The following is a 12,226-nucleotide window of genomic DNA, read 5'->3' on the forward strand; positions in this document are numbered from 1 at the left end:
AAAACTAAATCTGAGATCTCACTATAATCCTGGTGTAACATGTAGCAATAGCTCTGTGGAATATGCAGTCTGTTTCTAGGCTACTTGGTGGCCTGAATGGTGGGACTGACACACATTGCAGGGGATGAATGCAAGTGACTTTCTGCCAGCAACAAGGTTTTCTATTTTTGAATGAAATATTCCTCTCATGAAGTGAGAGCCTCCCCATATGCTCAGCCACCCATGAGTAGCCAAAGACTTTATTGCAAAAATGAATATTCTAGCAAGAAGATTTTTTATCTCCTTATCATTGCTTCATGGATTTCTGCAAACATTCCTACATCAGCCACGGCTATAGTCACTTCCTCCAGCAGGTTAGAGGTCTGCGACTCTTCCCCCTTCTTTGCTGTGTGTTTTACTTTTTTCAATATGAAATGTGCTCAGCTTTCTACTTTACTTTCCATCCAGAACAGTCATTTTCTTTCCATCAAACCCTTCTGCCTTCAAACCCCTGCTTAAATTAATCTCTGCAGGGTCTTTAGCCATTAACAAAGATTTGGGAAGCACCTATTTGAGGTAGGCCCTGTGAAGGTTAAGGCAACTTCCCACCCTTTGAAGAGCATTGGCTATAACCTGGGAGAAATGAGACATTCACACAGAATGACGGAAGGATTTGTAATTGTGAGTGGCATATTCTTAGTACCAGAGTTGTATAGGAAAAGTGTCCTGATTGAGAGCACTGTAGGCAGGCAATCTGAGGTGGGGAAACTTGAGCTGGGCTTTGAAGAACGTGCTGATTTTAAATAAGCAAAGGGGAAGGGACATGGTATTGGAAAGAAGAAGGGGAGTAATGTCAGCAAAAGGTAAAAGGGTAGGAACATAGACTTTTGTTCCTGGACAATGAGAGCTACAGTTATGTAGAGGCCACATTTTGTCAAGGCCTAGCAACAACATGGCTGAAATGGCAGTTTAGGGCCAGATTGGAGGGCCTTGGATATTAGGATAAGAAGGTAAGTTACGGTTAAATAGTCAAGGGGAAGTTATTAAGGGTTACTGTACAGAAGAATGACCTGATGGGCCCAGATTTAAGCATAATCATCTAATCATAGTATACACGGTAGCCTTAGAGTTGGGGCAAAAGAATGGTGTCAGCAGCAGCCAGGCTGAGGGGGAGAAGAAACTCTGACTTCCAGCTGGTTTATCACTCTGCCACTCCAGGAATCTCACAGTCTCTGCATGTCTAGCTCTATGAGGCTGAATTTTGGATCTGTTAGTAGTTGGAAGATAAGTTGGAGAACAGAGTATGGAATTTTTGAGCCAGTCAGACTTGGATTTCAAATTCAGACTCTACCACGTAGTTGCTATATGAATTTGGGCCAGTTATCTCACCTGTCTCTTAAATGCCTCAGTTTCCTCATCTGTGAAATGTTTGTAATACAAACCTCCTATGGGAGGTTAATGAGCAAGGCTAGCACATAAGAGATAAAATATTCAATCAATGTTTCTTTCCTTCCTTACCTGCTCCTCTAGTTAGTTGTGTGGCCTTTTGCATGTCTTTCTGGGGAAAGTTGCCTTATATACAATGAGAGAGCTATTCTTTCTACTTCACTATGCTGGAAGAAAAGTCCTTGCCTATGCAGTAACACATCTGACCAGTCCTCCTTTCTCCTTTCTCTTACTCTGCTAGGGAATGAAGCTATTTCATCAACATTTATTGAGATTCCATTGTGTGTTGTGTACTGTTCTTGGCCTAATAGGTAAAACAGTGAACAAAAACAGACAAAATTCTTTGCCCTCATGGAACTTATATTCTAGCTGTGGTTTCGGGGGAGTCATACAATAAGCAAATGCATATATAAAATGTCAGATGATGACAAGTGCTAGGATTTAGGAAGGAAAACAGCAAAGGAAGGAGACAGAGAGTGATGGGAAATTGGTCAAGGAAAGGTTCTCTGATAAGGTGATGCCTAAGAAGAGACCTGGAAGAAGGAAGTTGTCATGTAGCTATCTGGGACAATAGCATTCCAGGCAGAAGGAAAGACACGTAAAAAGACCCTTAAGGGGGAGTATGCTTTGCAAGTTCAAGGAACAGCAAAAAGATCAATGTGTCTGGAGCAGAGTGCAAGGAGAATAGTAGCAGGAGAGGAACCCAGTAGGTGGCCATCAATCACATCATGTGGGGCCAAGGCAGGGACTCTGAAGGAGATGGGGAGCCATTGGAGGATTTGAAGCGGAGGACTGATAGGCTCTGACTTAACATTTTAACAGAAAGCCTCTGACTACAGAGTAGAGAATAGAGTATAGGGTGGCAAGGACAAAAGCAAAAAGCATGGAGACCTGGGAGACAGCTAGAGTAGTAATCCAGGGAGAGCATGGGAACTTGGATGATGGTGGTAACAGGGAGGTAATGAGAAATGGTCAGGTTCTAGGTATATTTTGCTTTTGTTGTTGTTTTTTAAGTAACCTTTACCCCCAATATGGGGCTCAACTCATAGCCTCAAGATCAAGAATCATATGCTCTACCAACTGAGCCAGCCAGGCACCCCCAGATATATTTTGAATCAGAACTGACAGCATTCATTGACAGATTGGATGTGAGGTGTTCAAAGAAGAGTGGACTCAAGGGGCACATACATGGTTCAGTTGGTTAAGCATCCAATCCTTGATTTCAGCTCAGGTCATGATCTCAGGGTCATGAGATCAACCCCCCTACAGGGCTCCACACTGGATGTGGAGCCTGTTTGGGATCCTTTCTCTCCCTCTCCTTCTGTCCCTCCTCCCCACTCTCTCTCTCGCTCAAAAAAAAAGAGAGAGAGAGAGAGAGTGGGAGGGGATTCAAGGATAACTTCACAGTGTTTGTCTTGAGCAGTGGGAAGATGGACTTGTCATTTGCTGAGATGAACAAGACCAAGAGATAAGCACACTTTGGGGTGGAAAAGCTTTGGGTTTGGTTATGTTGAGTCTAGTGAAAATGGAGAGGAGGAAGTTGGATACATGATACATCAATCAAGAGTTCAGGAGAGAGTGATCAGAACATAAGGGTCCTATCTCAACTTTAAGACTTCAAAAAGAAGGGGGCAGGCATTTGGCAAGGGCAAAGCATGTGGATGCTTTTCTGCATTTTAATATGTTCTTGAGTGCTGTTATGTAGTTTTCCTCTCATCTCCTTTTGGTGGAAGTCTCTTATATAGCAGGGACTAACATTTACTCTTCGTTTATTATGTGCCAGACACTTTGACATATAGAATCCCATTTAAGCACAGCGATCTCACAAAACATATGTTGTCATCTCCACTTTACAGATGAGAAAACTGAGGCTGTGCAAGACAAGCAAAAATTATCTGTCCTAAGTCACACAGCTGGTAAGTGGATATGCTGAGATTTAAGCCAGGATCCAAGTCCTAAGCCCATGTTCCCCCCCAGCTATCTATCTTCTTATCACCAGGTGGGTCAGAGAGTCCACTCTGTGATTTCTGTCAATGATTTGTTCTGTAGATTTTTTAAAAAAGATTTTATTTACTTTTTTGAGAGAGAGAGAGAGTGCACACAAGCGGGGTGAGAGGCAGAGGGAGAAGCAGGCTCTCTGCTAAGCAGGGAGCCCGACGTGGGACTCCAGGATCATAATCTGAACGAAATGCAGACCCTTAACTGACTGAGCCACCCAGGCGCCCCTCTGTAGTTTAACAAGAGCAAAGAGGTATTTAAAACCAGCCCTTGGCCAACTCCTTATCATATTCTGCCAGAGGTTGTCAACTTGTTTTGAATGTTTATTATTCAGGCATTGACAACTACATTGTTTTAATATTAGGCCCAGATGAAAAAAAATTAGGAAGGTGAACTTGATGGGACAAAAAGCCAGTGAAGAACTACAAACTAATTATATTTGAATTCATGGGTTATTTACTTATCTAGGTTATCCACAACTCCAACAGTAGTACAAAAAAAGAGGATAATTGCATAATTGTCCTTTGGTTCAATTTCCCTTATATCTTTCCATAATGTGTTACAAAGTAGGTGCTTCATAAGCAGTACTGGCAGGCATCCCTTGGCCCACTTCCTTCTTTGGAATTCTAGGTAATCTAGGTTACCATTGCAGACTTCACGCCCCATTAATTTGATAAACAATACTGGTACCTACTATGTGGTGGGTGCTATGCTAGTTACTGGACTACCAAAGTGGAAAGGGTGTGGTTCTTACCATCAGGGAGCTCATAGATTAGCGATGAGAAAGCATGTGAAAAAAGAAAAATACAATGTGGTTAGTGATATCATTGACACATGCTCAGGGTCCCATGAAAGCATAAAGGAAAATCTGTTTGGAGTAAGTTGTAGGTCTGTACTAGAGGGAACATGTGATTTGACTCTTGAGGAAGTTCTCAGACGTCCAAGGTGGGAGCATTCCAAGCAAAGAAACCAGTTTGTGCAAAGACACAGATGTGTGAGAATTGTCAGTGAATTTAATTTTGTTGGAGTATGGGTTCCTTGTAGGATGGTGGGAATGAGGTTGGAAATGCGGATTATGGGTCATGATAAGGAGCGGATATTTTTGTCTCCTAGAATACATGGGGCCAGACAGGTAAGGTAAATGAGTGATAAGGGCAGTAATGGAGACTAGAGGAAGGAGGTAGGGATGACTCCATGGAACTTGATTGTTCCACGGGGTTAGCTCTAGCTGACTGTAGCCATATGGGAATGTGGATCCTGTGTTAGCAAGTTTTCTGATTTTTTTCAGAGAGAGAAGCAGGAAATCTGATTTTTATGTGAAATGTCCCAATTTCTAAATGCTAGCAATTAATTATTTAATTCAAAGTTTTAGCCAACACTGCATCAAATACAGCACATCTGTTTGCTGGATGTGGCCTGTAGGCTGTCATTTTGAGATCCGTGCTGTAGGGGATGGGGTATTTATGGAAGCATAGAAGCTATCTGAAGTAACACTTCAAAACACTTTTAAAAATAACCATGTAGAGGTGCCTGGGTGGCTCAGTCAGTTAAGCATCTGCCTTCAGCTCAGGTCATGAGCCCAGAGTCCTGGGATCGAGTCCCGCATCAGGGCTCCCTGCTCAGCTGGGAGTCTGCTTCTCTCTCTGCCCCTCACCCCACTCGTGCTCTCTCTCAAATAAATAAAATTTTAAAAAATAACCATGCACATTCCTCACAGGATTGCTCCATTTCAACATGCTTATTGCATATGAAGACATATGTTCTTCCTCTGGAGAACCAAAGAGAGGTTCTAGGTCAAATGCAACTTGCAGGTCTTCTGAGGGCAATGGTGCAACGCAGGGTCTCAGTGAGGCTGTTAAAAGCCTGGTAGAAAAGGGTAAGCTGAGACCAGTAAGGCCCTCGAGTAGCACTACCAGGAGATGGCTGTTACTTGTCTCCTTTTCACTTTAGGGAAACCAGGGGCAGTCTCTTTGAACTGTGTATACAACCAAATCAACATAGCCAGTGAAAACACAGATAAAACACAATGTCATAGCTGTTAAAGTACAAACTCCTCATTTTACAGTTGGAGAAACTAATGTTTCTGGCCAAAAAGTCACTGGCCAAAAGGCACAGTGACTTAAGCAGAGTGACCCAGGAAACCAGTGGCAGGGTCAGGTCTACTGACTCCTAGTTTAACATTCTTTCTAATAATCCTAGGCTGTGAGGGGTGCCTGAGTGGCTCAGATGGTTAGGCTTTTGCCTTCTGCTCCGGTCATGATCCGGGTCCTGGGATAGAGCCTCACAACAGGCTCCCTGCTCAGTGGGGGGTCTGCTTCTCCCTCTCCCTCTGCCTCTCCCCCAGCTCATGCTCTCTTTTTCTCTCTGTATCTTTCTGTCTCAAGTGAATAAATAAAACTTTTTAAAAAAATCCTAGGCTGTGATAATGAGGGTAAATCGGCTCTGTAGTTCCCCTAGCCCCTAGAATTCCTAGGGTGTCTGGGTGGCTCAGTCGGTTAGGCACCTAGAATTCCTAGACAGAACAAGCAGGACTTGAGATTAACTTAGCTAGTAAATGCCCTTTTACATTTTCTTATCTGCATGATGATGATATTCTTTGCAAACTCTATACTTCATGGGTAAGGGCCAATGAGGGGACAAATAGATCTTTGTGAAGCACTAAGATCATTCACAATGTGTCTGGAAGAAAAGTTGGCTGTGGCGAATATATTTAAGGTTTATGACCTCTGTGCTTTTTGGACTGACCTTCCCACCATATGCTTTGCTTTTGTTTCTCTGCTTTTGTCTTCTTTTCTCTATCTCCCTATTTTTTTTAAAGATTTTATTTATTTGACAGAAAGACAGCCAGGGAGAGAGGGAATACAAGCAGGGGGAGTGGGAGAGGAAGAAGCAGGCTCCCAGCGTAGGAGCCCGATGTGGGGCTCGATCCCAGAATGCTGGGATCACTCCCTGAGCCAAAGGCAGACGCTTAATGACTGAGCCACCCAGGTGCCCCACTATCTCCCTATTTTTCTTCTTTCCCATCAGCCTAGGTCTCAGGCCTACCCCTGACAAGTGAATAAAACTGCTAATTATTCATAACATGGGAATAGGAGTACATAGTGACCAAGAAGCATACATATTTCCCCTGCTACGGTCATTTAGCTCTCTATAATCTCAGACTAGTAACTCTCGTCAATTGTGACTCAACTAATCCTTTCCATCCTTCATTTCAGGGTCTATTGTTCTGACATTTGCCTTTTTTTGGTTGGTTTTTTGGGGGGGTTGCTCTGAACCCCTTTCTCATTGGTCCAGCTGTTGAAGATGCTGCAGTTGCAGCAGTGTACATCTGGAACATTTGGCTGACTTGTTGAACTTCCCCCAGGGACTACTCCAGGGAGAGGAGGGGAGGGGTGAAGAGGCCAGAACAGTTGCCTGCAAATCAAGATGCCAATATTGCCTGGCCATTCTGTGGACCACCCTTGTAAGAATGCACTTCACCTGGCCCTCAATTTCCCCATTTGCTCATTGAAGGCAGATATTGTTCACTCAAAACTCCTATTGCTGAGGCAGAAGAGAAACTCCACCGGCTGTGGACTTTCTCACACAGCACTTGCTGCATTGTAAAGGGACCCACACATATTTGTTGAATTAGTTAATATATCAAGAAATCTCAGGGGACTGTTTGAACTTGTGTGGGGCAACGTCACTTCAGTTCCACCTGGCATAGGTGAACTCCTTGGCCACTTAGGTTGAGGCCCCAAATTCACTCTAGGAGTGGGGCTGCCTCAGTCCCACCCTAATCTCACTCCCTTTGGCTCCCAGGCTCCTGGGTCTCCTTTTGCTTCTGGCGCGCCACAGGATTGCAAACACAGCAGGCACGGTTTCATTCCAAACCAAGAACTGTTTTAATTAGTTTAACGTCTGTTAAACGCTTTGAAGATTGAAAGCAACAGATAAGTACTGGATGATGTTATTAACAACTGCAGTTAATTGCAAACATTTCTATTAATTCTAGTCTCTGTTTCCTTTTCTTTGCTCCACTTTCTTTCCGAGGTTCCCAAATTCTTCTCGGCCTCCCCCTCCTTGTGTTCTCCTGTGCCCCCCTCTTTACAGGCGCTATAGGGTTAAATTGGGGCGGAGTCCAGGGATGAACGACAGCGGCGGTCACCAACTGGGACAGGCGCAAGCGGGAAGAACTGGGTGGGGCACTCCGGCAGAGGCGAACCCACACGCCCCCAATGCCCCGCCCCGTGGCTGGAGGCCCAGGGTGGAATGGCAGGGGGCGGGGCGCCAATGCTTGGCGGGCCGGTGGTTGGGCGTCCAGGCAGCCGCTTGGGCGATGGGGCGGGGTCGGCCTGGGCCACCTCCCTCATTCTCCCTGCGGGCCAAGCCGCCCCTCTCTCCCGCCCCTCCTCCTCCCTTTCCCACCCCTCGGAGTGGAGCTGCACATGCGGCAGCTCCCTGCTCCGTTCCGCCCAGCCTCCGTTGCTCTGGAACGGGTCCCTGCAGCCCCCAGCCGATGGCAGGGCAGTAGCCGCCTGTCAGGGGTCCTGAACGGCTGAGGCAGACGCGGCGGCTCCAGGGCCTCAGAGAGTGGGTGTCTCCGGAGGCCATGGGCTACCCCGAGGTAGAGCGCAGGGAACCTCTGCCCACGGCAGCGCCGCGGGAGCGGGGGAGTCAGGGCTGCGGCTGTCGCGGGGCCCCTGCCCGGGCGGCCGAAGGGAACAGCTGCCGGCTCTTCCTGGGTTTCTTTGGCCTCTCTCTGGCCCTCCACCTGCTGACGTTGTGCTGCTACCTAGAGTTGCGCTCCGAGTTGCGGCGGGAACGGGGAGCCGAGTCCCGCCTTGGCCCCAGCACCCCTGGCACCTCTGGCACCCTGAGCAGCCCCGGTGGCCTCGACCCTGACGGTCCCATCACCCGCCACATCAGGCAGCCATCACCTCAGCAGCAGCCGCTGGAACCAGGAGAAACCACACTCCCCCCACTCTCCCAGGACGCGCACCAGGTGAGTCACCTAGTAGGGGCGGTGGCGGCGGAGGCCCCCTCCCCTTGTGGGCAGGGCGGGGGCCCTCCCCCACAGGGCCCTGGGGAGGACTCTGCCACCTCCAGCCAAGTTGCAGGGCCAGACCAGGGAGGGGGCAGGCGAGCAGGGGAGAGGTTGCCCCGGGGCAGGTTGTCCTGGGTCCTGGTCTAGCTCACCCAGACTCTCTCAGGACCCCTGGACTTGGGAACTCTGGCCGGCGCCCGCCGCCCCCAGCTACGGGCTGCCTTGGGGAAAGTTGGCTGCGCTCCCGGCCGCGGAGGTGCGGGTGCTGCCCCTCTGGCGGACTAACGGCAGCAGCTTGGCCCTTCTATTCCTGGTGAGATTCTCTGCCCGCGGTGCTTGTTTTTTCGTGTCCAGAGCTGATGCCAGCACGAGCAAGCTCTCCTTTGGAGTTGGAGCAGTAAACAGCTGTAATAACTGCTCCACAGTTGAAACAACTTTTAATCGTACTTGCAGCGCGGGTCCTTGTGCGCTGACCAGAAAGTGGGCTTGTTCACACTTACCTGCAATTTGAGACTGATTGTCCTCAGTGTTTTAGTGAGGATCAGCGCCCCTGTGGAATTCTGGTAGAAATATGCCGTCTTGCTAGACAACTTCTGAACAGCAATTTTAAAAATCTATGGAAATAAAACTCACCCTTTGCATGCCGGTTCTGACTCTTTTTGGGGGGTGGATAGGGTGAGTTGTGAAGTCTATTCACTACTGCTAGTTTGAGAACGGGAATCTACTGATGGAGTAATTAATTACTCAAGAGTAATCTTTCAAGAGCAGTTTTGTTTTGTTTGTTTTGCAATCTTTATGGTGTTTGTGCCTTCTTAGCAAACTATTAGCTTTGGCAATTGTCTTCCACTTTGTCGGCTCTTTATTCAACTAAATTTAGTGCACTTAAAATAAGTGTTCTCAGGGAAACAAACTGAGGGCTTCAGAGGGGATGGGGTGGGGGAATGGGATAGACTGGTGATGGGTAGTAAGGAGGGGACGTATTGCATGGTGCACTGGCTGTTATACGCAACTAATGAATCATCGAGCTTTGCATCAGAAACCAGGGATGTACTGTATGCTGATTAACATAATAAAAAAAATTAAAAAAAAATAAGTGTTCTCTTAACTGCCATGTTTTGTCATGTGAAATTTAAGAGAAGCAAGCATCCAAGAATCCTTTTGAGGTGGTTAGAGGATAATAGTGAATTTGTTCCTTTTGGGGAAGAGGGCAAGTTGTGCAAATAAGTTTCTTGAAATGGGCCCAGGATTTCTATATATACTGCCACATCCAGAGTCATTGTCATATTCTAAACATTATTTGTGTTCTTTGACCACCCATTCAAAGCTGGCATCACATTCATGACAAAACTGTAATGTTGGGACTGACATACATTCTACATTGTGCATTATAAAGTTACCCTGTGCCTAAAAATGTCTTGCTAACACACTCCAACTTATATAACAGCTTATCAAAGAAGAGAATCAGTAGACATGCTTCTCATACTTGAAACTTTAAACACTGTAGCTAAATGATAATTAACTAGGATTCTGGCTCCCTTTATCCACCCCCGCCCCCACAATGCCCAGTAGAAATACTTAGCAGCTGAACATTGATATTCTGTGAAAAGATATCGAACTTCCATAGTCAAATGGTAGCCAAAGCTTTTTGGTATTTAGGACGGACAGACCTATGTTTATAGACTCCGGATTAGCAGGACAGCTGCACTCTAGGGCTTCTGTGATGGTGTGGGACTCTCACAGGTCTACAATGGCATTTAGTTGCCTGTTGTTTGCATGGCACTTCAAATAGTTTTGTCTAGGTTTAAGTACAGCTCCCTATTTTCTTTTTTTTTTTTAAAGATTTTATTTTTTATTCGACAGAGAGAGAGACAGCCAGCGAGAGAGGGAACACAAGCAGGGGGAGTGGGAGAGGAAGAAGCAGGCTCATAGCAGAAGAGCCTGATGTGGGGCTCGATCCCATAACGCCGGGATCACGCCCTGAGCTGAAGGCAGAGGCTTAATCGCTGTGCCACCCAGGCGCCCCAGCTCCCTATTTTCTGTCCTTTACTTCTGTTTCAGTCTTTTTGAGCAGTAGCAACAAGCATACTGACTCTACGTTTGCTGGCATCAATTGGAGTCAGAGATATTTAGAATTGTGAGGGGCCCTATGAGTCCATTTTGTTTGATCCCCGTGGATAGCACAGAGGCACTGAGGGAGGGGGGAATGATTTGTCCAAGGTCATACAACTCCCAGTCAATGGAAGAAGGGAAGTTGGTCTCTTGACTCCCAGTTTAGGTTGTTTCCCTATAGCATACAACTCCTGGAGCCTTTTTGGGGAAGTGGGATGGAGCTCCATCATACAATTCTTGCACTGTAGAGGGCTCAGATTTGCATCAATTTCTTTTACTCCACCTGTCTTTTGGCCAGATTAAGTTTAACACATATTCCCTACTCTTCCTGAACATTACTTTCAGGAGAATTGAAGTATACTGTAAAGGAATTTCAGCCCAGATTCAAATTATGTTTCTCTTGAGGATATTAGTTTTAGTATACCTCCTCCCCCCAAAGGGGAAAAGTAGATTGGCTATTAGAGTCAAATTGATACTGCTACATCTTGGGTAAAGTTTCCAGTGCCCTGGTGCACCCTCTGCTGGCTTTGCAGGGACATTTAATTGCAGTATCTGCTGACAGTCAAGATTTTAAGTTGTGCTGACAGATTCTGATTCATAAACAAGGAAGTAAACAGCCTTGTGGGATTTGGCCACGTAGGTCATATTTTTATATTTTAGTTTTTCGGCACAAACAGCTGCTGTTACAGCAAGCCTTAGATGGAGAGGAAGAAAGATAAAAATATGCACCCTTCAGTGGGCAGAACATTCAGGTTTCTCACCGGTTTATTTACAAGGAGTAAAGACAAACTGATGAGAATAAATTGCAGAAAGATCTCATGAGACCAAGTGGACAAAATGAGGCACTTCATCGTATAAGGTCCTAGAAACCTATCCATGTTTGTGAGATGGTGGGCTCAGTTATGACTCAAGCAAGGGATCTAGAGATCACTGAAGTGGTTCATTTGTATCTCTCAATTTAAAAACTTTTAAAACAAGATACAGAAGGAAATTGGGGCTGTTGGGATACAGAGCAGAAAGACCAGCAAAGTTCTCCAGGGGAATTGTTGAAAAGCCTCCCCAGTGGGGACACTGCTAATGATAAAAAGTGAGAGGGTCACCTCAGACCTTTTGGAATCATAACTGTCTCCTTCAGCTGGAGAAGCTGAGGAGTACCTGTAGATTTATGCGGCTACTCGCTGAAGATGACCTGAAGAGCTAGGCACATCTCACCGACTTCTGAGTCAGACAGTACACAACATGATTGTTAGAGTAAAAAAGTAAAAATCACTGTTGATCATTCTGTGAAGAAGTTGGCCCAGTTTTGATTATGGTCCTCAAAGCCAATAATATGGTAGACATCAGCAGGAAGGATGTTGAAAATAATGACAAAACAAAACCCTTATCTTTTCCACGTAAAAGACCAAAAGTGGAGTCCTTAATCATGTAGGAAATTCTGGTGGCTGCTCCTCAAGAAAAACCTAACAGCTGATAAAAGTCTCTAGAAACCCAATTAAATTGATCAAAAGGATAGAGGGATTTTCTAGGTTTTTTTTCCAGTCTGGAGAGGAAGAGAAATGTTGAGGAAGTGATATGATCAAAGTCTACAAAACCATGAGAGAGATGATGGTTAATATGTTGGTATAATTTAACAATTTCGCTCAATAAATAGCCTGCTATCAGCCA

The 12,226-nt window shown here is 45.8% G+C and overlaps 1 protein-coding gene across 5 annotated transcripts in view; it reads left to right on the plus strand.

Moving 5' to 3' along the window:
• The first annotated feature begins 7,714 nt into the window (after window positions 1–7,714).
• Window positions 7,715–12,226, plus strand: part of EDA (ectodysplasin A) — a 407,351-nt gene continuing 402,839 nt past the window's right edge. For 2 of the 5 annotated variants that reach the window (XM_034649132.1, XM_034649130.1), the window contains exon 1: window positions 7,716–8,410. In XM_034649132.1, the coding sequence (XP_034505023.1) occupies window positions 8,018–8,410 (393 nt within the window). In that variant the 5' untranslated portion in view covers window positions 7,716–8,017. Of the gene's footprint in view, window positions 8,411–12,226 lie in introns of all 5 variants that reach the window. The other 3 variants (XM_019798325.2, XM_034649128.1, XM_034649129.1) reach the window with 3 other exon arrangements.

The sequence above is a fragment of the Ailuropoda melanoleuca genome, chromosome X (genome assembly GCF_002007445.2).
Source record: "Ailuropoda melanoleuca isolate Jingjing chromosome X, ASM200744v2, whole genome shotgun sequence".
Lineage (NCBI taxonomy): Eukaryota > Metazoa > Chordata > Mammalia > Carnivora > Ursidae > Ailuropoda > Ailuropoda melanoleuca.